Here is a 26729-nt window from a genome sequence, read left to right as displayed (position 1 = left end):
CCTTCCTGAACCAACTTCAACTCAGCTCGTGACCGTAGCCTCAGACGCGGCTATTTTTAAAAACAGAGAAATGCCCTTTTGTTTATACACGAAAGGAGAGTTGGTGCTTTCAGAAAAACCCCTGCCAAAGTGGGGCTCTTGAAAAGCCCCAGTCGCACAGCTTTCTGAGTCACTTGTGTCAGCACGGTGAGCAGAACCTTCTGGGGCCCTGGGTGCCGGCGCCACTCGCCGCTGTGCGAGGCTGGATTGTGGTGCGGCCTGGGACCGCGTGACGCAGTGTTGTGTGCTCGCAGGGTGTTCTCCCTCCGAGTGTCCTGCCACTTGTTTGGTTTCCACTCAGTCTCACACTCCATATTGACCAGACTGCAACACATTGGACGTGGATGAAAAGGACGACATCATTCTGTTTTTTCTCAGCAAAAAAAGAGTCTGATAATTAAATGAAAAACCTGTGAGTCAGCAGACTGCAATGGTGTAAAGATGCTGCTTCTAAAAAGGGAGGGCAGTTTTGGTTCTTGGACGGTGGATCTCTGAGGGCCTCGGCGGTGGAGGAACCAGCCTCTCATCATATTCATGTGGCCCAGTTGGCTCCGGACAGGACAGGATCAGCTCCTCTCTTGGTGTCAGAGGTGAAGAGCTGAGTCATCCACCCGGGCCTGGAAAAATCCCCCTCCAAAACAAGGTGCTTTCACCTTGAAATAAGAGAAAAACAATCCCAACTGAAGTGAATGTGTCTGGTATCAAGTGGGCGGAGACTGGCACTAAGGCCAGTAAACCAGGTGAGGGTCTGCACTTGACCTTTGACCCGGCGAGGTTAGCCCCGCCACAGTCGCGGCACGTCGTTTTCCCGGGCGCATGTCTCTTGGCGGCCGGCGGAGTCTCGCATCCTGGGCTTGGACGTGCGGTTCTGCCGGCGCTGGTCACAGCGGCTCCCACCACCTGCGGATCCACCGTTGCTCAGGGCTTTTTTCAGACTGCAGCAGTCGTCTGGAAGGCAGAGAGTATTTGATGAGGAGCGTCTGCTGTCCTCGTGTCGTCTTCATCATCATCTTCATCTTCAGGACACTGAAAAGCAGCTGCTATTTTTAGAAGGAATGGAGCGTGTGCTGCGCCCGCCTGCCTCATGGTCGACCTTCTGATCTCCATCCTCAACTCTCGCACCACACTTCCTGCTCTGACTCCTGCTGAGAGCAGGACTCAAACCCGGCGCCGTCAGTTCTGTCGCCCGCTTTTCACTTTAGTCTTGGTCTTCATCTTTTGACTCATAACGAATGCTTCAACCATAAATGTGCAGGTTGCTGGACACTTCAGTGTCCAGGTGGAATGAATGAATGGAAGTCAAATCCCTCGGTTTGGAGAGAGAGTCCATCCATCGCTGCATGAGTCTGTCATTCCCACCATGAGCCAGTGTTGCTCTAACTTTGCTCTAACCCAGTGGGACGGTGTTTAGGTGGTCACACACACCTGTCCTTGTGAGGACCTCTCCTGGCCATCACCCTTCCTCCAGCCATTCAAATCTAACCATCCAAAACACATGGTTCTCCTGAACCAGACTGGAACACGGTTAGTTTTAACCCGCAAGCTGAGGCTTGGAAGTGCGGTGACACCTAGTGGTCGTTGGTAGATGAGCGCTCAGTGCTGAGCTGCGATGGCAGAGGTGTTGCTCCTCAGAGTTTGGCATCATTTCAGTCACGGTGGTGCACAATAGGGACGAGCGATAACTTATGGTCCACCATATCCCGCCAAACGCAGTCTCCAAGGCGACCTTCACACGTGAACATGAGGAGAGGGTGACGGCGCTCTCCAGCTCCGCGGCGTGTGACAGCTGTGGAGAGTGTGGTGGACTGTGGTTCACCGTGGTCGTTTGAAAGTGATGTTGAATCCAGGGAACCTTGGATCATGACACTGGTGGACTCTGACTCTCTGGATCCCTGTTTCTTTGATGAGATGGAGTGGTCCTCACAGGTTCTCTGAGGCGCTCCTCTGCCTTGGTAATGTTTCTTCAGCAGCATCTAGGAACTGTGTCCAGACTGCTCCATAGTTCAACTGTTCAGAGACATGAGACACAGCAGACAGACAGACAGACAGAGGGCTCCATTGAAGCCCTAAATAAAGCTGGCAGAGCAGCCTGTCAGACACCAGCGGCTTCTACCAGAGACCTGAAACATTGAGTTTCTCGTCTCTGCACTGAGTTCATTGGGCTATTGAGACATCGATAACAAGTGTCTGGGCCCGGACGAGGCTGGCCGAGGCCTGGCTGGTCGCTCGGCCGCTGGATCACCAGCCTCGTGTCTTTCTTCAGAAGCAGCCGACTGTACGCGGCGTAATTGCGTCGTGATCAATTCCCCTCCGACGCTGCGCCTTGATTGGAGCGGCGTGATTTATTTTTATTGGTCATCTCTGTGGATGTGCTCGGAGGTGATATTGAGCAGCTGAGATTGGAGCCCAGGAAGGCGTCGTAAATCTTTGCCTCCAGCTGTGAGCTTTGTTGTTATTCCTTGGGAAAGTGGGGAGATTGTAAATGACAGTTTAATGCTAACAGTGTTTCACAGGAAGCGTTTACTGTCGCACCAGCTGCGGTTAGCGCCTGACGTTTGCAGGAACCCTGCTGTGAAAGTGACGCTCTGTTGCTTTACAGACACGTGAACATCACCAGCTGAAACAAGGTTGATTCTTCCATGACTCCTTCCTCCGCTGCAGCTCTGTTGTGTTCAGGGCTTTCTTTCCATTCATGAATAACGCCCAATAATTTCACATTACAAATAGACAAAACATTGAACATGGATCCAAAGGACGAAATAATTCTCTTTTTACGCAAAAACAGAATTATCAGCAAACAATCTGCTAAATAAATCAAAAACCTACAAGTCCGCTGACTGTAATGATGTGAAAATCCTTTTCAAATATTAGATTGTGTAGCAGGAAACTACTTCTAAAAACAGAGGGCAACAGATCAAGAACCAAACCTGATATTTAAAAAACCACCAGGACACATTTCCTGGAAGCTACTGATGAAGGATTAGACAGCAAATACATGATTAAACATTCATATTGCATTCTCAAAATTATTATGTCGGCTGTCAGTCAGTATTTTTTTCTGGTGTAATGAAATGTTATTCACAATTCTCTTTCTTAAAATCGTCATAAAAAAATGGACCTCATTGCTGATTTCACAAAGATATCGACGGTGAGAATTGTTTGACGGTCCCTAACTGAAGCCGCGCTGTAGTGCTAGCGGTGCCTGTGAGACTGTTGCGACTAGCGCGCTGTATCTGGGGACGCAGCAGAGGGCGACACCGGCGTGGTGGACCTTCGATGATCCGTCGAACTTCATTCGGGCCGTGAGAGGAGGAGCAGCGGCTCACAGTCCGGTGTGTTTGCCATTTTATTTTCAATTCAGAGTGGATATTTTTGTGCGCGGAGAGTGTGGCGGCAGCAGCGCGCAGCTTCGAAGGACCGGTCCCTTCAAGGGTCCGTGGTTCCCAGTCAGTCGGATCTGATTCTGGCTCACGCCGACGGACCACAATTGACAGTGTACATGAACTGAACTTGATGGACGCCATGACAGGGGATTGACCCGGGGGCGAGGGGGTACCGGGTGGGAGCTTGGAGGGGGTCCGAGCTGAGACAAGGGGAGCCCAGAGAGCCATGCTTTCCCTGCTGGTCTGACCATGCCGGAGCCAAAATGGACACTGGTGCTGGCACGTCAGAGGAGCGAGGCGAGAGCGCCGCATGCTAATGATGCACCACAGAACACGCTCGCCTTTTGAAGCCAAATGAATTGATTCAGCGCGAGCTCTGCCAGTGGCACTCATCCACACGTACTCCAGACGGTCCTTTAAAGAGAGGAGGAGGATGGTCTGGTTCATGTTGGAGGACGAGTCCGGCAGCTGGAATGTCATGAAGGATCGGCCGGGACAGTCTGAAAACACCGAGTCGTCCACGCTGTGTAACACCACCGTCATGGCCTTGAATCCAGATGAAAGTATCATTCATGAGGAGATAAAAATGCCAACATCACTGACGCTCCTTCCTCGATGTGGCCGGAACACGAGTGACTGAGGTGCGGGAGCCGGTGTCCATGGAGTCATGAGCTGCTGCTGCTGTGAGCGAGGGTTGAGGGTTTGAGTCCTGTGACTCTCCTCCGTCTGAGTGAAGGGAGGATCTGCGTGACTGCGTGCTTGTTTGGAACGGAGACCTGCCCCCACTGCGGCCCCTTTCTGCACCAGTCCGACACCCTGGTTTGGGCAACTGCTTGAAAACATCCAGACCTGGTATTGATGAGTCGCCTGAAATGGCACGTGACTTTATGGAGGGATTTTTCTGCCATCTGGATTTGAATAAAAAAAAAAAAGAAAACAATTGAATTTGAAAAAAAATATCAATAATAAAAAGTGACAATTAATTTATATTAATAATTCAAGTTAGTCATGTTTTTTTTCGGTTTCAAATTGTATTTGCAAATTCAAATTCATTCATTTTTTCAGATTTGAAACTTTTTTCTAGCGGGACAAATCTTTGTTTGCAGCTCAAAACTGATGGGACAGAAACGGCGTTGGGGGCGTGTCCTTGCTCTGTGGGCGGAGCCGACTCAAGACTGACTCATCCGATACAAACAACTGTGTACACATCCGCATTCAAGAAGCAGCTTTTTCAAAAGGCTTTTACTGTGAAACGACACATGAGCTTGAGTTCTAACTTCCTGGGTGCCTTCCACAGGTCCAATGAGTTGGATTGTCCAAAACAATACGGTGTATTTCCCTGTCTTTCACTTTGAAATCGGCTTCGCTTGGCATGACTGTAATACTCCTCAATAACAGAGCATCAAAACATCACATTTGGGAATGAAATTTTTCAAATTTGGATTTTTTTTTTCAAACTCATTGTTTTTTTTGTTTTTTTTTTGTCGATGGCAGAGAGATCCCTCCCTCTGACCTTGGTTTCATGGCAGGAACACGTCAACATGTCAGGAGGTCACTTACAGGTCACGGAAACCAAAAACGTCAATCACCTTTCTTCACTGACATGAAAATGAAGGTTTTTCACCCACCGTTAACTGAAGCGGCGTCGTCTGTTCCCAAAACAAATCCAGATCAACTCTGGTGAAACTGTCCTTGGTTTCTGTCTTTATTGAGGTGGAGGTGACTGAGGCTCTGTGGACCTGGGCTGGTGTCACTCGGGTTGTCGACCTGGCGACGCTGGTGTTTGGGCAAAAGCCTCATCTTCCCAAACGTCATGCTGTTTTCTTTTTGAGTTTTTATGGCTGTTCCGTGACCTATTTCCATCTACAAGAAACCAAACTGAAACAAAGCATTTTTCAAAACCTGAGACTGAATTTGAAAGACAAAAAGTCCCAAACTAAATAAAAACGAAACGATCGTAACTGCGCCACCATCAGGTGAGGCGAGGCCTGAGCCCTCATCTGTTGCCGGGACAGGAGCTGTCATGGAGAGCATGAGCGACACATTAAAGTTGCAGTGTGGGTTGGTGAACAGATTCCAGCCGGTGAATAATGGAGACGCCTGCTGTCAATAATTGATGCTGTGATGTGCTGACATGGACTCGCCACTGGTTTCCACATCAGATGGTACGAGCTCGAGGTCCCAGCAGCGCAGCCGGGGGCCAGTCTTGACGCTTCACTGCCGGCCCGACCACGCTGCGGCGCGTGAGAAGGTCCACAGATGCTCTGCTGGATCGCTCATCGCTGCGCTGGGAAACCTCCGAGTCGCCGGCGTGGTGAAGCAGTAGATCAGAGGGACAGCACATGTGCTCCGGTGTTTAGGAGACCAAGTCAGAGAGGCTGGATGGAGATGGTTTGGACATGTACAGAGGAGAGAGAGAGAGAGCCAGTACATTGGTAGATGAAGATGCTGAGATGTTGGAGCTGCCAGGCAGAAGGTGGAGAGGAAGGCCACAGAGGAGGTTGATGGAGGTGGTGAAGGAGGACATGAGGTTTGGAGGTTTGAGAGGAGAGGAAGCAGAGGACAGGGGGAGATGGAGGAGGAGGATCACCCCTGAAGGGAGAAGCCCAGAGAGAAGGAAGAAGAAAGGAAGAACAAAGAAAAAGACAAAGAACAAAAAAAGATGTTTTGACTTGGCCACCTTGAGCTCTGGCGAGACGGAACTGTGACTTATGTGGATGGAACAGATTGGAAAATGGCAGAGCTCCACCCTCCGGTGAGGGGCCTCTGGCTGGGAACAGGTTGCTTCATACCTGCCGTGTTGTTAAGGACTCCAGGGGGAGCTGTGCGGGACGGAGCGATGCATGTTGGGATTGGACTCTCTTCGTGTGCGTGCGTGCGTGCGTGCGTGTGTGTCAGAGCCTCATTTCCTGCGCAGCTCTCGCGTCTCGGAGCGTGACAAATGTGTGCATCTGTTAATCACATCGCAATTAGCCTGAGCGCCGCGACAGCGCCGGCATGTGACCTTCCTGGTTTTTACTTCTGCTTGACGTCCTTCCCTCCAGAGCTAAACGCCTGGAATAAGCTGTTTTTGTTGCGCGACGAGTCCCGCGGGCAGATGATGGTGATGATGAAGGGCGATGCAGGCCCTTCAGCCGCGCGCCTCCGTCGGGTCTAACGGGAGGAAACGTCCAGATGGAGCGTGGCGAAGGTGGCTGGAGGAGGCGGGACAGAGCGGGTCTGCTGAGGGCTCCTGGCTGAGGAGCCTCCTGCACGTGCTCCTGGAGGGAGCTTCCTTCCGGCTCCTCCAGAAGGGCTCAGCCTCTGGTGCGTCTCGCTGGCGCTGCGCTCCCACACACGACACAGTGACTTGCTGACGGACAGCAGGTGGCAGTCGAGGCAGTGCTCGCAGCTCACTGCGCTTGGAACATCGTGAGATACATGAAGTCAGGGTGAGACCATGTGGGCCACTCATGAGTCGATGCTGATAGTCAGCCCGCGCTAATTTCACGATGCGCCATATCTGATATGTGTCATCAACGATATATCATGACGCGTGTGTGTGAGTCAATCTGGAAAAATGAAGAAAAAGTGGCTTCCTGACTGGCTGCCTTCCATTTCGGTTTTAAAATCCTGAATTCTAAGTCAGTAAACCAGTCGATGATTTTTTTGTTTTTCATTTAATTCATTTTTTTTGTTTGTTTCTAATTTATGAAAAAAACCCAGGAAGTGGATGAGGAGTCAATGCGTGTGGAGTCCACCATCCAAACACTGACAGCAACGTTGCTGAGAGCGTTTCACTCACTCACTCATTCACTCACTCACTTTATTCTAGTGCCATGTTTGTCAGCCTCTCTCCAGCCGCAGCAGCCTTGGTTCACACCGCCACAGGAGCCTGGGCCACTGGTGCTTCAAGTCCTGTAGAAACTCCCTGTTGACTGGTGAAACACTGCAGCTGCTGACTCTGGCTTGTTCTGTTGCCAGGCTGTTTGCACAAACACGCGGCAGAAAATGTCTTTGTTTCCCATGTGTCCAGAAAGAGGCGGCAATATGGCAAACTATATCATGGTTTATTGATGTGTTGACTGACTTGAAATCACTGTTGGGATGGGATCACTTCTCTTTTGCATGATGTGACTGTAGTTTCCAGACAAATCCTTGGCTTCTCTGCCTGAACTTGCTTCATAACAACAATGATTCTTCCTCTCTTCACATGTATTTGGTGGTGCGTTTAGTTGTTCAGAGCCACCTTTTAAAGCCCAGAGCCAACGTTGACAGTCCATGAGCATCAATACAGTTTGGAAGTCAGACAGGTCGGGTTAGCCGTTAGCTCCGTTAGCTCTGTGCTGCAGACAGTCTTTGGCCTGGTGGTGGCTCCCACAAGGATCCCTCCCTCCCTCCCTCCCTCCATGGTTCTGTGGTGACAGTGTGTGGTCCTGACACTCTTTCACAGGCGGCACCTCGGGGGAAAAAACGCTGCTCTAGAGGCTCAAAAACCAACTGGGAAAAATAAACTATTCCTGCAATGAGAAGTGAGTGAAATGTTTGGACTAAAACTAGATTGTTGGGACTTGTAGTCGAGACGAAGACTGACTTGACAAACGCGCCGTGTTGAACCTCCGTTTGTGTGGACCTGCAGCAGCTGACCACGACGACGGCCTTGGGACCCGGTCCCGGTGAGCTCCGATTTCTTCCTATCTCCCTGCATCTGAGACGCTCATGTCGCAGGCAGATCAGCGAGATGAAGGCGCAGCGAGCAGATGCTGCTGCCGTATCTGAGCGAAAGAGTCTGAGGCCAAATCTGCGTCACGCTGATAGGAGAGACTGAAAAATGAGCGGCGAGTTTTCCCCCACTCCGTGCTGCGACCTGCAGGTGGAGAGAGAGTCACTCCAGCGCAGGAATAGCAGCTGGGCTTCCCTCCCACAGCTGTAAGTCGTTTTGGACCAGATGAAAGACCCAGACCTGGAGCTGGACAGTCCACGGCGCAGTCCACGGTCCAGTCCCATGTCTCGCCCTCAACAGCAGCACTTGGTTCGGAGCGGCCTCCGCTGCAAGTCCCACCACTCACACATTTATTCATCTATTTAGTTTTCAAAATAAATAGAAGAATACATGGGTGAAGTGTAAATGACGAAGGTTTCTGATTCCTTTTCAGAAGTGCTGCTTTCATGAGCAGTGTCCGCTGTCGGGGGCGCGTCATGGTTTTCCCTGTTCAGTGGCTGGTCCACAGCTGGTGACCAGCACCGATGCACACCCGCCGCGTCAACTCACTCCTGCGGCTCTGATCCGCCTCCCCGGAACAAACGCCTTTGAAACTTAAAAATACCACAAAGATCTGCGTGTCACCTCGTGATTTAAGAGAAGCTTTTAATCTGTGCGTCGCTTGAAACAGGAACTTCTTGACAGTAATGAGGCGGCAGGAAAAGAGGACAAATGACTGCAAAGCGGCTTCTTTCACTGGCTCACATTTGCTGCTGTCAGTGGCGACACAAGCGCAGACCAGCTTCTCCTGCTGCTTCCTCTCAGATCTCTGTCGCCGATCGTCACTCCGGACGCCGACTTCAGCTTCTGCAGAGATGTTTGGAATCATTTAGAAGAGATGAAACGGCCCGAATTAACTGGCATCAGCAGGGAGGCCGTCATTGGCTCAGCTGCTGAGGTGAAGCCAGAGAACCTGAGACGTCACTGTCCCGCGCCGCCGCTCACCCCGGTCCTTCGACACGGCCTCCGGCTGGTGGAGCGTGATGAAGACGAGGGGTGAGAGAGGCGGTGAAGTGGGGAGGAGGCGCCGAACCTTCAGAAGAGATGGCCCACCTGGCTGTGGTCACACCTGCCGCAGGTGGAGCCGCTCCAGGCTCCACTCTTCCTCCAGTCCTCTGCAGTAGTCTTTCTCCCACCTCTTGTGTTGTTGCTGTTTCCAGAAGACAGCTCGACCTTGAGTGACCTTGAGAACCGGTTGCTCTGGATCGGAACTGTCCGGTGTGTTTTGGGGTCACGTTTGGAGCTGAAGTCCAGCGAGCTGCACAGTGTTGTCACGACTGCTTGGTGTTGACTGTTTGGAGGTGGAGGTCAAGTTCCTGACTTAAAGTGGCAGCGCAGGTCCATCAGACGTGTGCTCCTCACCCTTCAGCCCCTCCAGCAAAACCCTGCCTCCTCATACACTCTTGCATTTCTCATATGGAAACATAAGCAAGTGAAGTTGATCAGAACAACAGTGCTGTTTTTGGCTGCCATTTCACTTCTCGTCGAGGTTCTGGTCTTTAGGACCAAAGTGGTCATGAGTTTCAGTCCCATTTCAGTCTGGTCTGCCAGTCATACGTTTGTCAAGATTTAGTCCCGCAGAACATTTGAGTTTTAATCGGGGAGAAATGATTATGACAATAGTGCTGAGCAAGTATGGAGGGATGTCTCTGCCATCGAGGTTTGGAAACAAAAAAACAGTTTGAAAAAAAAAAAATCATTCCAAAAAAAGATTTTTTGATGCCTGGTTATTAAGGTTTGACTTTTTACTTTTTTTATAAAGTTTTCAATACAGTGTGAAAATTGATGTTTTCGGTTTCAAATTGTATTTACAAATTCAAAATGTTCTATTTTGTTCAGATGTGAAACATTTTTTACAAGTTCAAAACTAAACATACTTCAAATACTATGTAGATTTTTTTTTTTTTGCTTATTAACCACAAGGTGGCGCACAACACATTGAACATTGGTCACGTCTCTCAACTGTTGTTGGTTTTTTTCATTTGTGCTGACAACATTTCACCACCACATCACGCGACACAGCGACACACATGCGAGCTGCTGACGCTAGCTCATCCAAGCTAACTGCAGCTAGCCTGTTCGCGTGAACCAAGCTAATTCCAGCTCCTCAGCAGCTCATTAGCACCAGTTCGCGGCTCTTGTTGTGACTCACTGACCAACAGAGGCTCAGCTGCGGCTGGAGCGTTGTTAGCTTGTAGCTGTGTTTATCGCCGGTCTGTTGCTTCACTGCAGATTAGGTTTTGCTTTGGAGTGATTGTAAACAAAGTACCGCCACACATCACTGCACCGTTTTCCACCACCAACTGGCGCCGCCGCCGCCTTCGTGCATGAGTTGATGAGAACAACTCTGTCAGAAAGGTGTGAAACAAGCGGAGCTCTCAGCCGCGTTTCTCTCAGGGTGAGAGGAAACACGAGGTTATAGCTCAGGGTGAGGAAGGTGTCAGGAGGCGAAAGACGCTCCCACCGTGGAGGCAGGCCTCGGCTCTCCTCCTCTTGTCTTCTTCCACTCCAGTGTTGGCAGCTTCCTCACAGGCTTCTTCCTTTTTCCATCCGCCTGAGGAGAAGTTGAGCCTCACACCGGAGGAACTGGAGGAAATGTATTGGGAAATGATCATGACTGAGGCAAGAGAAATGGCTGAAGATTGTTGTTGATGGACGAATTCTCATCTGCTCTGAAAGGCAAAGCGTGACAAGTCACAGAGAGTCACAAACTGACGTGAAAAACCAGGTGTTTTGCGCCAGACGGCTGAAACCTTTGGGAGAAACGAGGCACTGGTCACCTTTGTTTTGGCCGATTAGTGATTGCCGATTCTTTCTGAAGTCCAAACAGGCCGATACCAACTTTGGCCGATTTGAAAAAGAAATCGCACAAAAGTCTCTCTTTTCTTTTTTGTTCTTATATTGTCACGAATGTTACTAAAAGACAGTAATAGTGAGCAGCACTGTATAGAAAGCCTTGCAACTTTTAAAGCAAAAAACATGCTCAAGGCAAAGCGCTAAATATAAAAGAAATATGTTTCATTCCCTTCTCAATGAACAGATGAAACCCACAGAGTAAACTTCACTTGTTAAACATTAGCATTCTTAGTAGCGCTCCACTTCGGCGCGGTGGTTTGAGGCCAAGAGTCTTGTTGTAACGCTGCGTGTGAGTCGGTGGCTCTTCCTGGCTCTTGTTCAGCCGAGTGTTTCTCGCGACGCGCTTGTTCCTCTCCCTCGTGAAGCACATCACAGCCGTTTGTTTTGAGAGGCTGGTTGTTTTCGTTCCTGTCTTTTTCCCGCAACATGCCTGTCGAGCGCAGCAGTAATGAACATGGAGTCTGTGGCGCGTCAGATGCAGGGCCCCGGCTCGTCCCGGGAAGCGCGTCTGCTCGCCGCCACTCTGGGCGTGGGCAGAACAAAGCTGCGTGTGGGAGGTGGCGGCGGATAGACGCGCTGTGAGGAGCGAGCCGCGCTGGCGCAGACACCACCGGCTCCTCACGTCTGACTCTCCCCCAACAGGAGACACGTGACACACTGAGACTTGCTCAATGTTTGCCGCGCCGCTGTCTTGTTGTAATGTTGGGGCATTTCCTTCAGTTTCATTGTGTTTGTTTGGATGTTCACGATGCGCTGGGATTGTGCTGAAAAGGTCGCCCCAACACGGCCAGGTTAACGGTGCTAGAGCTCAGATGTGAAGGTGAAAACCTGGACCCCGAGGCTGCAGGTGTGATCTACGCTGACCCTGTTTCAAAACCACAGCCTGAACTTTGACATAGAAACACGGTTGAGCCAATGACAGCTGTCCTCGACTGCTAACCGAGTTACGTTTAAATTCAAGCCCCGGTGAAGTAGCCAGGTTACTTTTTGAGGTTGCTGAGCGGAGCTTGGGTCTGTGGAACTCAGCTGGAGTTGTCGCGGTCTGGCGAGGTGACACACACACTCGTGACATCACTGTGCGGAAGCTGAGCCGAATGTCCGCCACAGAAATCCAGCCGCTGGTCATGAGGTTGAGAAGAAGCGGCTCTTCTCGTTCAGCGCAGATAAGAACGGATCACAGCCGGTGTGGAAGCACTCATAAGGTCTGGCTGAATTGGATTTTAGCTCCTGCGCACTGACCGGCGACTGGTCGGCACTTGAACAAAGACCAGGCTCAGTCGGCCTAATTGAGATGAGTCTAGACAGCGGAGATTTAATCCGTTCCATCCCTGCAGGCTCGGCACGACTTGTGCTGTGACTCCTGCAGCCACGAAAGACGCCTTCTTTCAAGCCATCCTTTCGCTTTCAGTTGAAGTTTTCACGCCACAGTTTTGGGTCATGTTTCCTCCACATTGATGTCGCTGTGAAATGATCATAGTTAATGTTCAAGATAGTTTTTTAATGGAAATGGCTGGACATGGTTGTTGATGGACGAATTCTCGAAAAGTTACATCTGCTCTGAAAGGCAAAGAGTGTACTAAACTAACAATAATACTGAGCAGCACTGTATAGAAAGCTTTGCAACTTCTGAAAAAAGCAATAAACAAGACAAAGTGCTTCATCTAAAAGTCATTTGTTTCATTCCCTTTTCAGTGAACAGATCACACTCACAATCCACGACATGTCCAGGGAGTATCTGGGCTCCAGGTGAGATGGCAGCTGCTGATGTGGCACCTCAGCTGCTCGTCCAGAACAATAAACTCCATTAGCATTGCTTTCTCTCGAGGTTAGCTCCGGTTAGCATTTGCTTGTTAGCATCTTGAACTCAGCGCGGCGATTTGAGGCCAAGTGTCTTGTTTTAACGCAGCGTCCCAGTCGGTGGGTTTTGTGATGGATGGAAGTGTTTCAAACGACCGCCATCTTGGTTGATGGCGCCGCCGTCTGCCGCTGCAGGTCGACTCTGCAGGCGGGGCTGCAGCTTCACAACAAGTCACGTGATTCTCCGGAGAAATGCCTGCTTTACTTTGTCATTTATACATCGTGATGTCAGATTTTAAAGAGTAATAACTAGTGGTGGGACTTTAACAAGTCAATTACGATTAATTAATGACAACATTATTATAATTAATTAATGACAACATTATTATAATTAATTACTACGAAAAAGTAATTAGAGCTTCAGTTGAACTCGGGTGAGATCGAGACTTGAACAGAGCTTCAGTTGAACTCGGGTGAGATCGAGACTTGAACAGAGCTTCAGTTGAACTCGGGTGAGATCGAGACTTGAACAGAGCTTCAGTTGAACTCGGGTGAGATCGAGACTTGAACAGAGCTTCGGTTGAACTCGGGTGAGATCGAGACTTGAACAGAGCTTCGGTTGAACTCGGGTGAGATCGAGACTTGAACAGAGCTTCGGTTGAACTCGGGTGAGATCGAGACTTGAACAGAGCTTCAGTTGAACTCGGGTGAGATCGAGACTTGAACAGAGCTTCAGTCGAACTCGGGTGAGATCGAGACTTGAACAGAGCTTCAGTCGAACTCGGGTGAGATCGAGACTTGAACAGAGCTTCAGTTGAACTCGGGTGAGATCGAGACTTGAACAGAGCTTCAGTTGAACTCGGGTGAGATCGAGACTTGAACAGAGCTTCAGTTGAACTCGGGTGAGATCGAGACTTGAACAGAGCTTCAGTTGAACTCGGGTGAGATCGAGACTTGAACAGAGCTTCAGTTGAACTCGGGTGAGATCGAGACTTGAACAGAGCCTCCATGGTGGTTTATTGTCAGACTGGTGCAGAATAAACAATATGTTGTTGTCTAAATGTCTGTTCGGCTCCATCATTGGATTCAGTTATAGACCAGATTCATTCACACTGAAAAATGTGGCTTCTTGTGGCAAATATTCTGATGCCATTGAACTGAGATGAATTGAGATGAATTCATCACAAATTCTCTCATTAACTAGATTCATTTTTTTGATCAAATCCATCATGTATAAATATAAACAGCATCTTATTAAAATAAGTAAATGAATCAGAAATGGTCTTATATTTGTCATTTGATCGTCCGATCATGAGAAACGCCAGTGTTGGTGCCGATATATCGGCCGACCGACCGCTGCCGCCCTGCTGTCTTGACATGATGCTGGACAAGTGCTGGTGATGGACGGACCCCCGAACTGGCGGGTAGCATGGAGAGTCGCCACCTAATGGCAAGTCAGAGTCCCGGAACAAAACAGGAAGACGTGACGGACAGGAGAGACGAATGTACAGTGATTTCATTTAAAGCCAAAAAAAGTAACCTCCTCCACTGTGCTGTTGGTTTTGTTTCCGGGTGATTGTAAACAAACTGGTGGCGCTGCCATAGTCAATAAGTGCCACAACTGTGAGGGTGGGGGGCGTGTCCTAACATGTCTGACAGATATTGCTGATGACACGGACTAGAATGTCATGTTTTCTGGACTCTCTGCTCCTGTGAAGCTGCTGCCTCCTACAGGTGACCTGGTCCCTTCACCGTCGCACGAGGTGGCCATGGCTCCCTGTCAAGTCCTCGGGAGCTCCGCCCCTTTCTGAAGCGCGTGTCAGTGTTTATGGTCCAGGTGGGGACGGGTCTCAGCAGAGAAGAGAGGTCCCGTCCGCTGGGCGCCTTCCTCTCAGGCTTGTAATCCGCCGCCGACGCAGGACAGTGGCTGCTCTTCCCTCTGATCTTCTCTGTTGTCTTCTGCTGGATGAGACGCTGGAGCCACACGTGGTTGCTCTGCCGTTGCCATGGCAGCCTCTCAAGTTCACCCATGACATGAGCAGCCCCTCAAATACGTGCGCGAGCCGAGTTAGCACACGTGAAGCGGAAGGAAAAGGACGGGGAGGGTTTGATGTGGGACCTTTTTCACCATGAACAGTGACCTGATGGAAGCAGCTGAAAGGCTTGACACCATCAACAGGACGCAACTGACTCTTTCCTGATGACCTGGAAAGACTCAAGAGCCACACCCCGAATCAGAGCTCCTGTACTTGTGTCTGCCCTCCACTGACTCTGGTCTGAGACACGTCCTCTGTTGTGGCTTGGTGCAACCCTCTGACTAGTCATGTGACCTGGCCACGTGACTCACCAGTGGTGAAGCTTCATGAAGCTTCATTTTCAGAGCACCAGCACTTGTGTCTGCTCTTCACTGACTAGTGTTAAATATGCCTTCAACAGCAAAGCAAGTGCTGTGTTGCACACGTCAACCATGTCACGTCGCTAGCAGCAGGTGTCGCCCCGTCACGTCACTAGCATCAGGTGTTGGTCACGTTGCTAGCATCAAGTGTCGCCTGCGTCACGTCGCTAGCATCACGTGTCACCCGCATCACGGCGCTATCATCAGGTGTCGCCTGCGTCACGTCGCTAGCATCAGGTGACGCCCACACATCGCCTGCGTCAGGCATTTCCCACATGTTGCGTGTGTTGCCCACGTCAGGCGTCGCCCACATGTTGCAGACGTCGCCCTTCTAGTCTGATTGGACCGTGGCCTTGAGCTTATGAGAGGCAGTGCAGGACCACAGGTCCCTGACTAGCTGCGGCCTGGAGGCTCCTTCATGATAGCGGGGAGCCCCTGTGGCCCCTGGCGTTTCCAAACCTTCTGGTCTCTCTGGTCCTGGGTGAGCTTCAAGTCTGGTCTGCCAGGTGAGCCACACCTCACCCGGGGTTAGCATTGCTAGCCTCACGGTTCCCTCCTCCAGGCGTCTTGTTCCTCAGCTCCGGTGAGAGGTGTCACTCATTGAACATGCGCCCGGTGTATCAGCAGCGAGGACGGGGACCTGAGGAGGGCCCGCGTCAATGATGGGCCCGGTTCTCCCCGTCTGTGGCGGCACATTCACGCGCCACGCGACTCTGACATCCCCAATGAAGGACAGAGCCAGGATCCAAACCAGAATAGGAGAATATCAGCCTCAAGGTCGGCCACCTTTCATCTGAGACGCCACCAATGAAAGTGCATCCTTAAATAGAAGATCTTTGATGCGGCGCTCTTTTGAAGACGATCCTGCTTGAGAGTGATGAAAGCAGACGCAGTCTTGGGCTGGTTTCATGAGCCCACTGGAGTTTAATTTGCCAGAGCGTGGCCAGGCCGCAGCCTCTCCTCACAGATCTATAGTCACTTCCAGACAGCCTGGAGCACCACAGGGCCGGGTGTTGGCGGGTGTCGTGCCACACCATACGTGTCGTGTCATGATGCAGGAGGGCCGATGCCATGATACTGTAAGTTCAGCAGTGTTCAGGGGAAACTCAGATTTCACGACATATGATGCAGCTAGGGTGCAACTTTGCTTGGCTCCTTCCTGAGGGCATAACAGAGACAATTCCTTCTTCACTGGAGTCTGATCCACACAGCTCACTGTTCCATGAGGAGCGCTCACTCACAGAAGACGGTGGCCTCCAGTGGACAAAAGTCACTCTCACCACAGAGCCATTCAGGAGCCTCATCTGAGAAAGGAGCCATGTTTGTCAAAGTTGCTTCAAGGTCTTTGACGTCCAGCGCCTCAGTGGTGTCATGTGACTTCACTGGCGCGAGTCAGTCGACTTGTTGTGTCGGAAGATTCTTGATCTATATATTGGGAATATATCATATTATGATTCAGTTGAACAAAAGAATCTGTACAATTCAAAGACCATTGAAAGGCTTTTATTTCTACCTGTTTTGGTTTTACATTTGCACACGTTCCGTTCCTCAGTATGTGCAGTTGTAAATCTTTTGAAACACGATTGTAAACTCTGACAGCCGTCACCACAGCCGGCTGGCTCTCAGAGGTCCAGGTGAGTGTGTTTGCCGGGACACCTGAAACAAGAGCGGGAGCCTGGGTCACGGTCTCAGACGGGTGGCACGTCTCCCGGTGAGGCTTTTCTTTGGGGCGACTCTTTGACTCGGGTGAGCACGAGCGATGAGCGTGAAGACGATCTGTCATTTGAATCAGCTGCTGTTGACTGGGAGGTGAGCGGAGCTGTGGACACTAAAGAACATGTCTGGAGGGAGCTGTTCTGGTCGAGCCTCCGTCGCCCCCCTGTGGCAGGGCTTCACCTCAGATGGCTGGAGAAATGAGGAGGAAGAACAAGGCTCAAGTGCTCCAGGAAGCAGACGCTCAGCTGCATCAGTGGAGCAGGAACTGCTGCACTGACAGAGGGTCCCTGCTGTCTGCAGAGCAGACTGGTCCATTCAATTAAATTCAATTTATGAATAAAAATTTAAATGTAATTAAATATTTCAACACATTTTTGTTGTAATTAATGAATCGTCATGAACTTGTTAAAGTCCCACCACTAAATTATAGTGCTAGTTCGGCAGACTCAAATGTATCAAGTCCATTTGAGCTTGGCAGGAGGCTGGTCTGCAGCTGCACGGAGGAGCCGGCCAGCGCTTCTCTGGTGGACGAGCGTGTCTTGTTGCTCCACTCTCTTCATGCTAAACATCACTTCGGTGTAGACGGCTCAGGTCCTCCACGTCACTTCTAATCCGTCCTCACCTTCACTCTGAAACCAAGTAGAGAGTGAAGGAAAACCGGACCAGGCCCATCCGTATCAGACCAAAGGAGGCGGCGAGCAGAGGGCGCTGGCAGTGGTGAGGAGGCCCGTCCCGTGTCTGGAGGTGGGGGAGTCAGGCGATGCTTTCAGGGTCACGCAGGAGGGGGTCGCTTGCTTCCGCAGCGCGAGGCTCCTCCCTCACGTGTCTCTGTGTCTTCCCAGGTGCAGCGTTCATGAAGACCTCCTGACTCTTCAGCAGCGATGGGGTGGCCATGGAAACCGTTCCTCCTCCTGTCCGTCATCAGTGGCCTCTCAGGTGAGTGGCGTTCCGTCCTGCGCGGCTTCTGCCCAGACCATCGGAGGCGCTGGAGAGTCCGGCGAGGTCACGTGGTCAGTCGGAGCGCTGATGGCCGGTTTCCGAGCGAGCGTTTCTGTTCATTATCGATGTCAGCTGGTGCGCCGTCTGAATCATTCAGCCGCCACTTCAGTTGAAAACTGCAGCTGGGCGGCTGTCAAGGACAGCGCTGGTGTGTCCGCTGCCTTCATCAGACCCAAACCGCGCTTCCGTATTCAGCTTCATTCCAGGAAGTTCCTGTGCAGGTCAGCGGGGGGAACGTCCTGCCCAAAGGTAGCGCTACAACGCCGCGGCTGACTCCTCTCCATGGCAGTCGCCATCGTGGAAGTGGACTCAGGGTTCCTTTACATGTGTCTTAGTTCGAAGCATGAACGTATGGAGTACGGCCAAAAGTGCAGCCCATGCGTGCACATGTATACATTCAACTGAACTAGACATATTAGCTGCTTAGCTTCGTGGAAGTGCTGAGGTTGTTGCTAGGACAAAAGGTAAGAGCAGAACAGGGTCTTAAGCATAGCATCATGGCTAATCTGTCTGAGGGCGTGGAGGGCGTCGTCCGTGCTGTGGAAAGGCCACGGCAGCGAGCTGCTCAAGTGTGAAGCCACTCCACTCTCTGTGTGCGGGAGTAACTGGACAGCAAGATACCAGCGCATCACAGGCGTCACCATGTCGAGAGACACCAGCAGGTCGGCCCGATCGGGTGACTATATCTGACGCTGTTGCCATCGGATGGGAACGACTCGCGTGAACCGAGTGGCCGTGTCTACCGTGGCCCTTTGTGAGTCTTCAGGCGCTGGTCTTTGCCAAAGCAGGTTTGTTTGCAGTGTGTTTGTGTGAAGGAGCCGCTGGAAATGCTGCTTCATTCAGTTGTGACTCGATGTTTGAGTGGAGTTTAACACCGAGACAAAAAGGGCTCCACGACTGTCTGACCGAGGGGCGTCCTGGGGGAGACGTGGAGGTGCGGTTGCCAGGTTGGTGCTCACCACTGCAGACGTCTCGGCACGGAAGTCGCCTGTTTCATCTGAACATTCGGCCGAGTCATGTCGAGTCGAGGACACTTGACGAGTTCCTCAGTAGCGTGCACCCTCTGTTTGCTCAAAACAAGGAAAGCAGCTTTGGGGATCCAGGTCAGGATTCAGGCTCACTCAAGGTGGTGAACGCTGAACTGGAGGCTGTGATGGGCGTGAGACGTTGGTTCGCATAGTAGAATACTTGTTTTTGGCGGCGCCGCTGGTCAAAGAGTGTAATTGCAACCGAGCCTCCAGTCGCGCCGTGTGTGCGTTTGTTCAGGGAAGTCTGGACTTGCTTTTCAGTGGCTCCGTCAGGACTCAACACAGTGATTCACTGAACACCACAGTGATTCACTGAACAACACAGTGACTCACTGAACAACACAGTGATTCACTAACAACACAGTGATTCACTAACAACACAGTGACTCACTAACAACACAGTGACTCACTAACAACACAGTGACTCACTGAACAACACAGTGATTCACTGAACACCACAGTGACTCACTGAACAACAGTGACTCGATAACAACACAGTGACTCACTGAACAACACAGTGACTCACTGAACACCAAAGTGATTCATGAACACCACAGTGATTCACTGAACAACACAGTGACTCACTGAACACCACAGTGATTCACTGAACAACACAGTGATTCACTAACAACACAGTGACTCACTGAACAACACAGTGATTCACTAACAACACAGTGACTCACTGAACAACACAGTGATTCACTGAACACCACAGTGACTCACTTACAACACAGTGACTCACTGAACACCACAGTGACTCACTAACAACACAGTGACTCACTGAACACCACAGTGACTCACTAACAACACAGTGACTCACTAACACCACAGTGACTCACTGAACCACATAGTGACTCACTAACAACACAGTGACTCACTAAACACCACAGAGACTTGACGCCTCGATTATTGACCCGCCGTTCTCACTAGCGCTGTTTAAAACTGCCTCTTGGATTACAAAGGTCCCACCTGGTCTGTCTAATTCCTGGCTGCCTACGCCGCCGCGTCCCTTCGGACTCCGTCGATATTCAAATGACGGTGAAGCAGAAAGGGCAGCGCCATTAGCCTCCGCTGAAAGCAGCCATTACGGGTTCCTCCCGGCGATATAGCCGCGAGTGTCAGCCACCGAGCCGCGAGTCAGCCTGCGGGTCACCGGCAGGCTGGAATATTAAAAGTGGGCGTGAAGACTTTCTGGCCAGGGGCAGAGTGAGTTAGCGGGATGGGCTGACAGCGCCACCACTCGGCGCTGAATGAAGTCATGTCCCGCCGTGTCCTCGCTGAATCTTTCTGTGGAGTCTTTCCTGAAGCGGACGAGTCACAGCTCAGTGGAGGTTTTTTTCTCTGGGTGTTTTGAGTTCCGTGAGCAGGTGGGTCTGGGTCTGGCATCGTGGCGGCTCTGGCACATGCCACCGCTGGGCCGTCAGACGGCGCCGACGACAAGACGGAAACGCCAGGTCATGAGGTCAGGCGAGGAAAGCGGCGTGATGATGTCACGTCTGCTTCATCGCGGACGTCATCCCTGTTTGACTCAGACGGGGAAAATGACCCTGGCTTTTAATGATGATGATGAAGATGAAGGTGAAACTGATAAGCCAATAAGATCATCCTCATGGGACTACAATGACTCAGCAGTTTCAGGCTTGAAGAGCATTGAAGCTACTGGCCGCAGAGGCTGACAAATGCATTACAACTGTGTAATAACAGGTGCACAGGCTCAGAGCACTTGTACTGAACCATGCAGTACATTAACGGACAAACTTAAAAGCTTCCAAAATAACAAGACGATCATCACGTCACCTGACGCAGAGGCTTGGATTGAGTCAAGATCACCTTGTACGCGATATCTACGGAAGCTCTGAGAGGACAACTGCCGCACGCAAGGGAGTAAACCGTTCACCAAAAGAAAACCTGAGTTGATGGAAAAAATGGCTTTGTGTCCCAGGTCTACATCGCACACATCCCTGTTGTGTGACGCATCGAACCGTATCCTCAGCCGCTCAGGGTGGGTGGGGCCTTGACAAGGTCAGGTCTGGGGTTCATGGTGGGTTTGCTCTGAGTTGCTCCCCCTGCTGTTGAGACGTGACGTGGATGTACAACTCAGTCGTGCTCCGGTCCCCAGCCACCGTCCTGAACCCGCCCCTCTCTCTCGGGTGCAGCATGAGTCGGCGATCCTCCGAGTGCGACTCCGCGACCGTATAAGTCTGAATTATCTCTGTGATCCAGAGATGTGCTTCAGCTGCCGCCTCACACAGCACCACAGATCCTCTCTTCCCGACTCGCCTGGGAACAAAACCAAAGACTGGCGGAGATTTTCAGATTATTGGCCAGTCTCTGTGCTAACGCCAGCGCCGCCGTGTGTCTCGCCGCCCGCAGATAGTTAGCGAAGGAAACACGCCATTCCTCCAGAGGTCTGACGCGGAGCTGCCGAACCGTGGAGGGCGACTTTTGCCACGAGCCGCTGCTGTGGTGACGGACACGGTGTTGGTCTATGACTGAATCCAATGATGGAGCCACACAGATGTTGAAACAACAACATATTGTTTATTCTGCACCAGTCTGACAATAAACCACCATGGTGCTCTGTTCAAGTCTTGATCTCGCCCGAGTTCAACTGAAGCTCTGTTCAAGTCTCGATCTCACCCGAGTTCAACTGAAGCTCTGTTCAAGTCTCGATCTGACCCGAGTTCAACTGAAGCTCTGTTCAAGTCTCGATCTCACCCGAGTTCAACTGAAGCTCTGTTCAAGTCTTGATCTGACCCAAGTTCAACTGAAGCTCTGTTCAAGTCTCGATCTCACCCGAGTTCAACTGAAGCTCTGTTCAAGTCTTGATCTCACCCGAGTTCAACTGAAGCTCTGTTCAAGTCTTGATCTCACCCGAGTTCAACTGAAGCTCTGTTCAAGTCTCGATCTCACCCGAGTTCAACCGAAGCTCTGTTCAAGTCTTGAGAATATCTGTATAAGAATGTCAAGTCCATTCAGAGTCGTGGAAACCCTGGACATTGTGTGGTGAAGAAGAAGAAGAAGAAGAAGGTTGGAACAGCCAGGCAGAAGGTGGAGAGGAAGGCCACAGAGGAGCTTGATGGAGGTGGTGAAGGAGGACATGAGGTTTGGAGGTTTGAGAGCAGAGGAAGCAGAGGACAGGAGGAGATGGAGGAGGAGGATCACCCCTGAAGGGAGAAGCCCACAGAGAAAGAAGAAGAAGATTTTTATTTTCAGTTTCAAGAAGAAACATCTCTCCCTGTGTGGAGCGATGCTTTCACTGAGCTCCAGCTCTTTCAAGCTCGACACTGGTGTTAAACTCTTACACGCGGTCCGTTTGGAGTGTTTTTGCATGAAGAAGCCCAGGATCCGAGCGCCGACGCCACCAGAAAGATGAGGATCTTCTCTGTCTTCTGTCAGTGCAAGGTTGAAGGGAGCTCCAGACCAGAACCAGCACCTGAGGTCGGGAGATTCTCAGCTGGATCCACCGCCTGCCAGATGTTGGCGGAGGCTGGAGCCAGGTGGGTCACGCGGTCCGTTGCTGAGGGTCGCTTCCTTCTTCCCGGGAATCCTGCCGCCTGCGGAATACCAACCAAACCCAGGCTTGTATCTGACCAGAGACTCGGGCAGGCGCTTCGCTCCGTCACCCTGATCTGAACATGCCTCCGATAGCATCAGCAAAGACGGCGCCGTGAGCTGGAGTGGAACGTCCACACCATCTATCCGTGTTGTTTTGGAAGATCAGACAGGAGGAACTCCACAAAGACTTTGGAGTTTGAGGGAAGCTCTTTCCTGGTGCGGGGCGATGCCAGCGGGCTGTTTCCAGGCTGCTGAGGCGCTCTTCCCGCTCTCCCGGTCCCAGGTGCCCTCAGTCTGGACCTGGACCTGCATCACAGCCGACACACGCTGAACTTTTTCACCACCTGTGTGTGAGTTAGCGCCATCTACAGGAAGAGAAGTGGCTGAGGCGCCGGGACCATCGTGACCCAGAATGCATGGCAACATTCCACGTAACGACAGCGCGAGCCTCGCATAGTTGTAGAATATTGCGTATTTGATTGAGTTTGACTTTATGTGTATCCCCGGCCCTTCACTGACCTCATGAGGCCGCTCAGCTCCCGCCCTCAGAGTCACCGGTCCCAGCTTCAGAACCTAGTCCCACCCTTCCTCTCACAGACAGAGAGAGAGAGAGAGAGAGCAGTGGGACGTCTGCGGAGATTCACGGGAGGGTGAGCGTGCATATGATCTATGGATTGTTCCATCACTAATGACATTCCGCTGAACAAATGGTCTCAAGCATAATCAGCCTCAGTCAATATCATCTCCCTGTGAAGGTCTTCATTCATCTTTGGGGCTCATCGTGGCCGCGGCCCCCAGGAGCCCCTCACCTGCTGACTGCATGTTATTCTCATTCATTCCTGGCACCTCGCAGCTCAGGAGGGACCAGTTTCAGAGCGGCTCACTTCAGTCTCAGTCTCAGTCTCCAGTCCAGTCCTGGCTCAGAGCTGTTCCGGCGAAGTGTCACAGTATTGTTCAAAGACTTTGACTGGTGTTTCACTTTGAAACATGAACAATAAACTTGGCTGCAGGTTCAATGGCGATGTGAGTGTTGGTCCTCAGACTTGGAGCCTCATCAGATCTCACTGACACACAGAGCGGGGCCACGTTATTGGTGGCAGGAGCCACGTCCAAACATAGAGGAGTCAAGTCAATCTACGCCGCTCGATATTTCCAGCTGCTATACTGCCGCTAAGTCACATGAGCAGCGGCTCAGGTGAAGCCTCACAGCCTGACATGTTTGGAGCATGTGGCTCTGTTCAGCAACACAGTCAAACAGGGCTCTGAGCCTGGGACTGGTGGGTCAGAACCTGGACCAAAACAGTTTCAGTCCCATTTCAGTCAGGTCTACTTGGAATAGTTTTTGTCTGGTTTCAGTCGACGAAACATTGTAGTCACAGTCCATGGGTCGATAAGCGCCGGGCAGGTGGTGGGCGTGTCCAAACACAACAACCTAACACAACAGCTGTCACTCGGGGACACGACACTTGAGTGGTGACTGATCTCCGGTGTGAAAAGGTCCAGCTCTGCAGCGTTTGTTACTGCTGTCAAGATCTGTGAGCGGGTTTGTCCCGCACAAGGTCTGTGGACCGACATGCCGACGCTCCCTCATAGCAAGACACAAAACAATGGGCTACGTCCGGTACGGATCCATGTGCCGGACCCGAAACGGATGGGAGCCTGACCTGATCTGGGCTTGCAAAAGCAAGTGAATATGTGGACCTGGATTTGGTACGGATCCAGCAGAAATATGACTGCAGATTCCACATACAAGCCGAGTCCATGTCAGACATCCGTCTGGTGGACCCGACCCGGGGCAACTACGGACCGGATCCAGCTGCTCTCTGGGTTGTCTCAAGGAAAAAGGAAACTTCAGTCCAGTCAGAGCTTCAGGAACACCTCGAACAACATGACGCTGGTCTTTTCAACCATGCTAGCAGTTAGCTTAGCTGACGGTGAGGTGCTAACTGACGCACTAACACTCGCCAGATGTTGGCTGTGAACAGTAGCTGGAGGTGGATTTGTTCTGACTCATCAGGCTGGTAAATTCTGACTCGCTGTGTCTCATGTGGGCTTTTAGCCAAGAGGGCGTCAGGGCGTCTGCAAAACAGACCGAAGCTTGGCCGCCAGATGCCGCCATATACCAGCGTAATCCCCCCCCAGCTGGTCATGGTGTCAGGGGTGGAGGACTTGGTCTCGTGTGAAGGACTCGGCCATGTGAAGGAGGGGCTTGTTTTTGGCAAGGGCGACTGATTTGCTAACAGTCCAGTGTTTGGTGAAGAGGTTCGACTCAGCGCCGTCGCAAGATTCACGCTGCTTTTCAGGCATTTGGGTGGAGCTCTCTGCCTCAGAAGATGGTGGATTTGAGAGAGATTGAACCTGGTCGTCCTGAGCTATCTATTCTCACGGCTCCTCTGTGGCTCACGGTTGAGAGGTCACGACTCCAGTCTCCTCCCAGTTTGATCTGAAGATCAGGAAGGTGTCGGTGATCCTGAGAAGAGCTTCCATGATGAGCGGGTGAAGCCAAGGAGGTGAGTGAGAAGGTCTCCGCAGCAGGAGGTGCCGTGTTCTCGTCAGCTTCCATCATCCAAGCTCTTATCGCAGAGGAGCAGCAGCCTGGGATGAGTCGGTGGCTGCCGCGCTGCAGGTCACCGGAGGTCGTTCCGGCGCCGACGGATCATAGAGCTGAACAAAACGCCGCGTGTGAGGCAGCTAATGAGTGTCAGAGTGGAAGCGCACGCCTCTGAAATCCAAGCGACGCTGCAGCTGACTTCACAGGATGAAACGTATAGCAGTGGAGGCTAAAAATATACCATCAAAGGGACGCGCACGATAAGTCCCCTGGCGACGCTCAGCCGCCTGGAATGATCTGAAGAAGATCCTCACGCTGTGATGGCCGTCCAGTTTCATTCTGTCTGTACAGGACCGTCGTGGGCGGAGCCTCCGGTCAGTGTGGAGGCCACGCCCACCCCGGCGAGCCCCGCCTTTATACTCTCGCTTCCAAGTTCAGTCCGCCCCATCTTTGACTTCGCCATTTAACCAGCTCAGTCCGAGATCTCTGTGAATCTCGCCGGTGGAGGAAATCCAGAGGCTGTGTGTTCAGTGATGAGCCGCTACAGATGATGGTGATGAAGAGGAAAAAGATGGAGGACGGAACTTCTCCTCAAAAATGAAAGAAAATTCCCAACTCAAAAATCCAAACCAAAGACGCAGCAATGGCAAGAGACTCAAACGCTATACAACTTGACTTTTGGCAACCAAGTCAGAGCGGCCACAGTTAGAAGCTGTGACCGGTGGAGCAGGACGAACGAACGCTCCTTACTTCCTGTGCACCCTGAAGCTAGTGGGCGTGGCCTTGGGGAAACACTTTTCTTCCTTACACACTTCATTCATCCCTTTTCTCGTGCAGAGTCCTGAACCCTCGGTTGTTGGGGCCTGTCCCCACTTACGCCCTGAAGGGGCCCCCAGACCACGCACACACAGACTAGCACTGTTGGGGAGGAAAGCAGAGTGCCTGGAGTAAACTCTGAGGGTTGAGATGAAGGTGAGGTGCGGCGCGTCTGGAGGTCGCCCCACTCTTGCTCCTGCGCCTGGATGTGGACAGGCAGGGCGGCGTGTTGCTAGCAGCGTGGATCCGCTGCACCACCTGCACCCAGGCCAGCCCCGCTGCGTCGAGGCACTCGCCTCAGATTAGCAGTGGCAGCGCTTTGATTTCCCTGCTTTGATGTGCAAGTTAAGGCCAGTCAGACGCAGAGTCGCTCCTTGTGCTTCTGTTACGCCGCCGCTGGGGATTCCGCGGGTTAGAAGAGCTTTTGATGGGCGCCGCTTTGATACGACACCGGCAGCTGCTTTGCTTCCGTGTGTTGTCTGTGTTTGTGTTTGTGTGTTTGTGTTTGTGTGTGTGTGTGTGTGTGTGTGTGTGTGTGTGTGTGTGTGTGTGTGTGTGTGTGTGTGTGTGTGTGTGTGTGTGTGCGTGCGTGTGCGCGTGCGCGTGTGTGTGTGTGTGCGTCAGAGGCTTCCTTCATGAAACCGTCCGCGGTGCTTGAGCTCGAAGGTTACGGCAGGTCGACAAGCCTTGCCTCCCATGAGCCTCGGCTTCAGCTCTGCGCGTGATCTGGGGGACGTCCTGGTGTGAAGCTAGCGCTGTTGCTACTTCAGCTGCTAATCCTTTCACGCTGTGTTAGCATTTTTCTTTATGTTGCTGTTCACCCATATATCCACCGGGGGGAGCAGCCCAG

At 51.6% G+C, this 26729-nt stretch overlaps 1 protein-coding gene across 5 annotated transcripts in view; it reads left to right on the top strand.

The window, feature by feature from the left end:
• Window positions 1-26729, top strand: part of cntn5 (contactin 5) — a 73566-nt gene that overhangs the window by 1335 nt on the left and 45502 nt on the right. For 3 of the 5 annotated variants that reach the window (XM_053869289.1, XM_053869247.1, XM_053869271.1), the window contains exon 2: window positions 17770-17863. The exons of 1 other annotated variant lie outside the window; for it this stretch is intronic. In XM_053869289.1, the coding sequence (XP_053725264.1) occupies window positions 17809-17863 (55 nt within the window). In that variant the 5' untranslated portion in view covers window positions 17770-17808. Of the gene's footprint in view, window positions 1-16117; window positions 16291-17769; window positions 17864-26729 lie in introns of those variants that run through there. One more of the 5 variants, XM_053869255.1, reaches the window with a different exon arrangement.

The sequence above is a fragment of the Synchiropus splendidus genome, chromosome 1, assembly GCF_027744825.2.
Source record: "Synchiropus splendidus isolate RoL2022-P1 chromosome 1, RoL_Sspl_1.0, whole genome shotgun sequence".
Taxonomy (NCBI): Eukaryota; Metazoa; Chordata; class Actinopteri; order Syngnathiformes; family Callionymidae; genus Synchiropus; species Synchiropus splendidus.
Note: the sequence above shows the minus strand (reverse complement) of the source record. Positions and strands in the feature narration are given on the sequence as shown.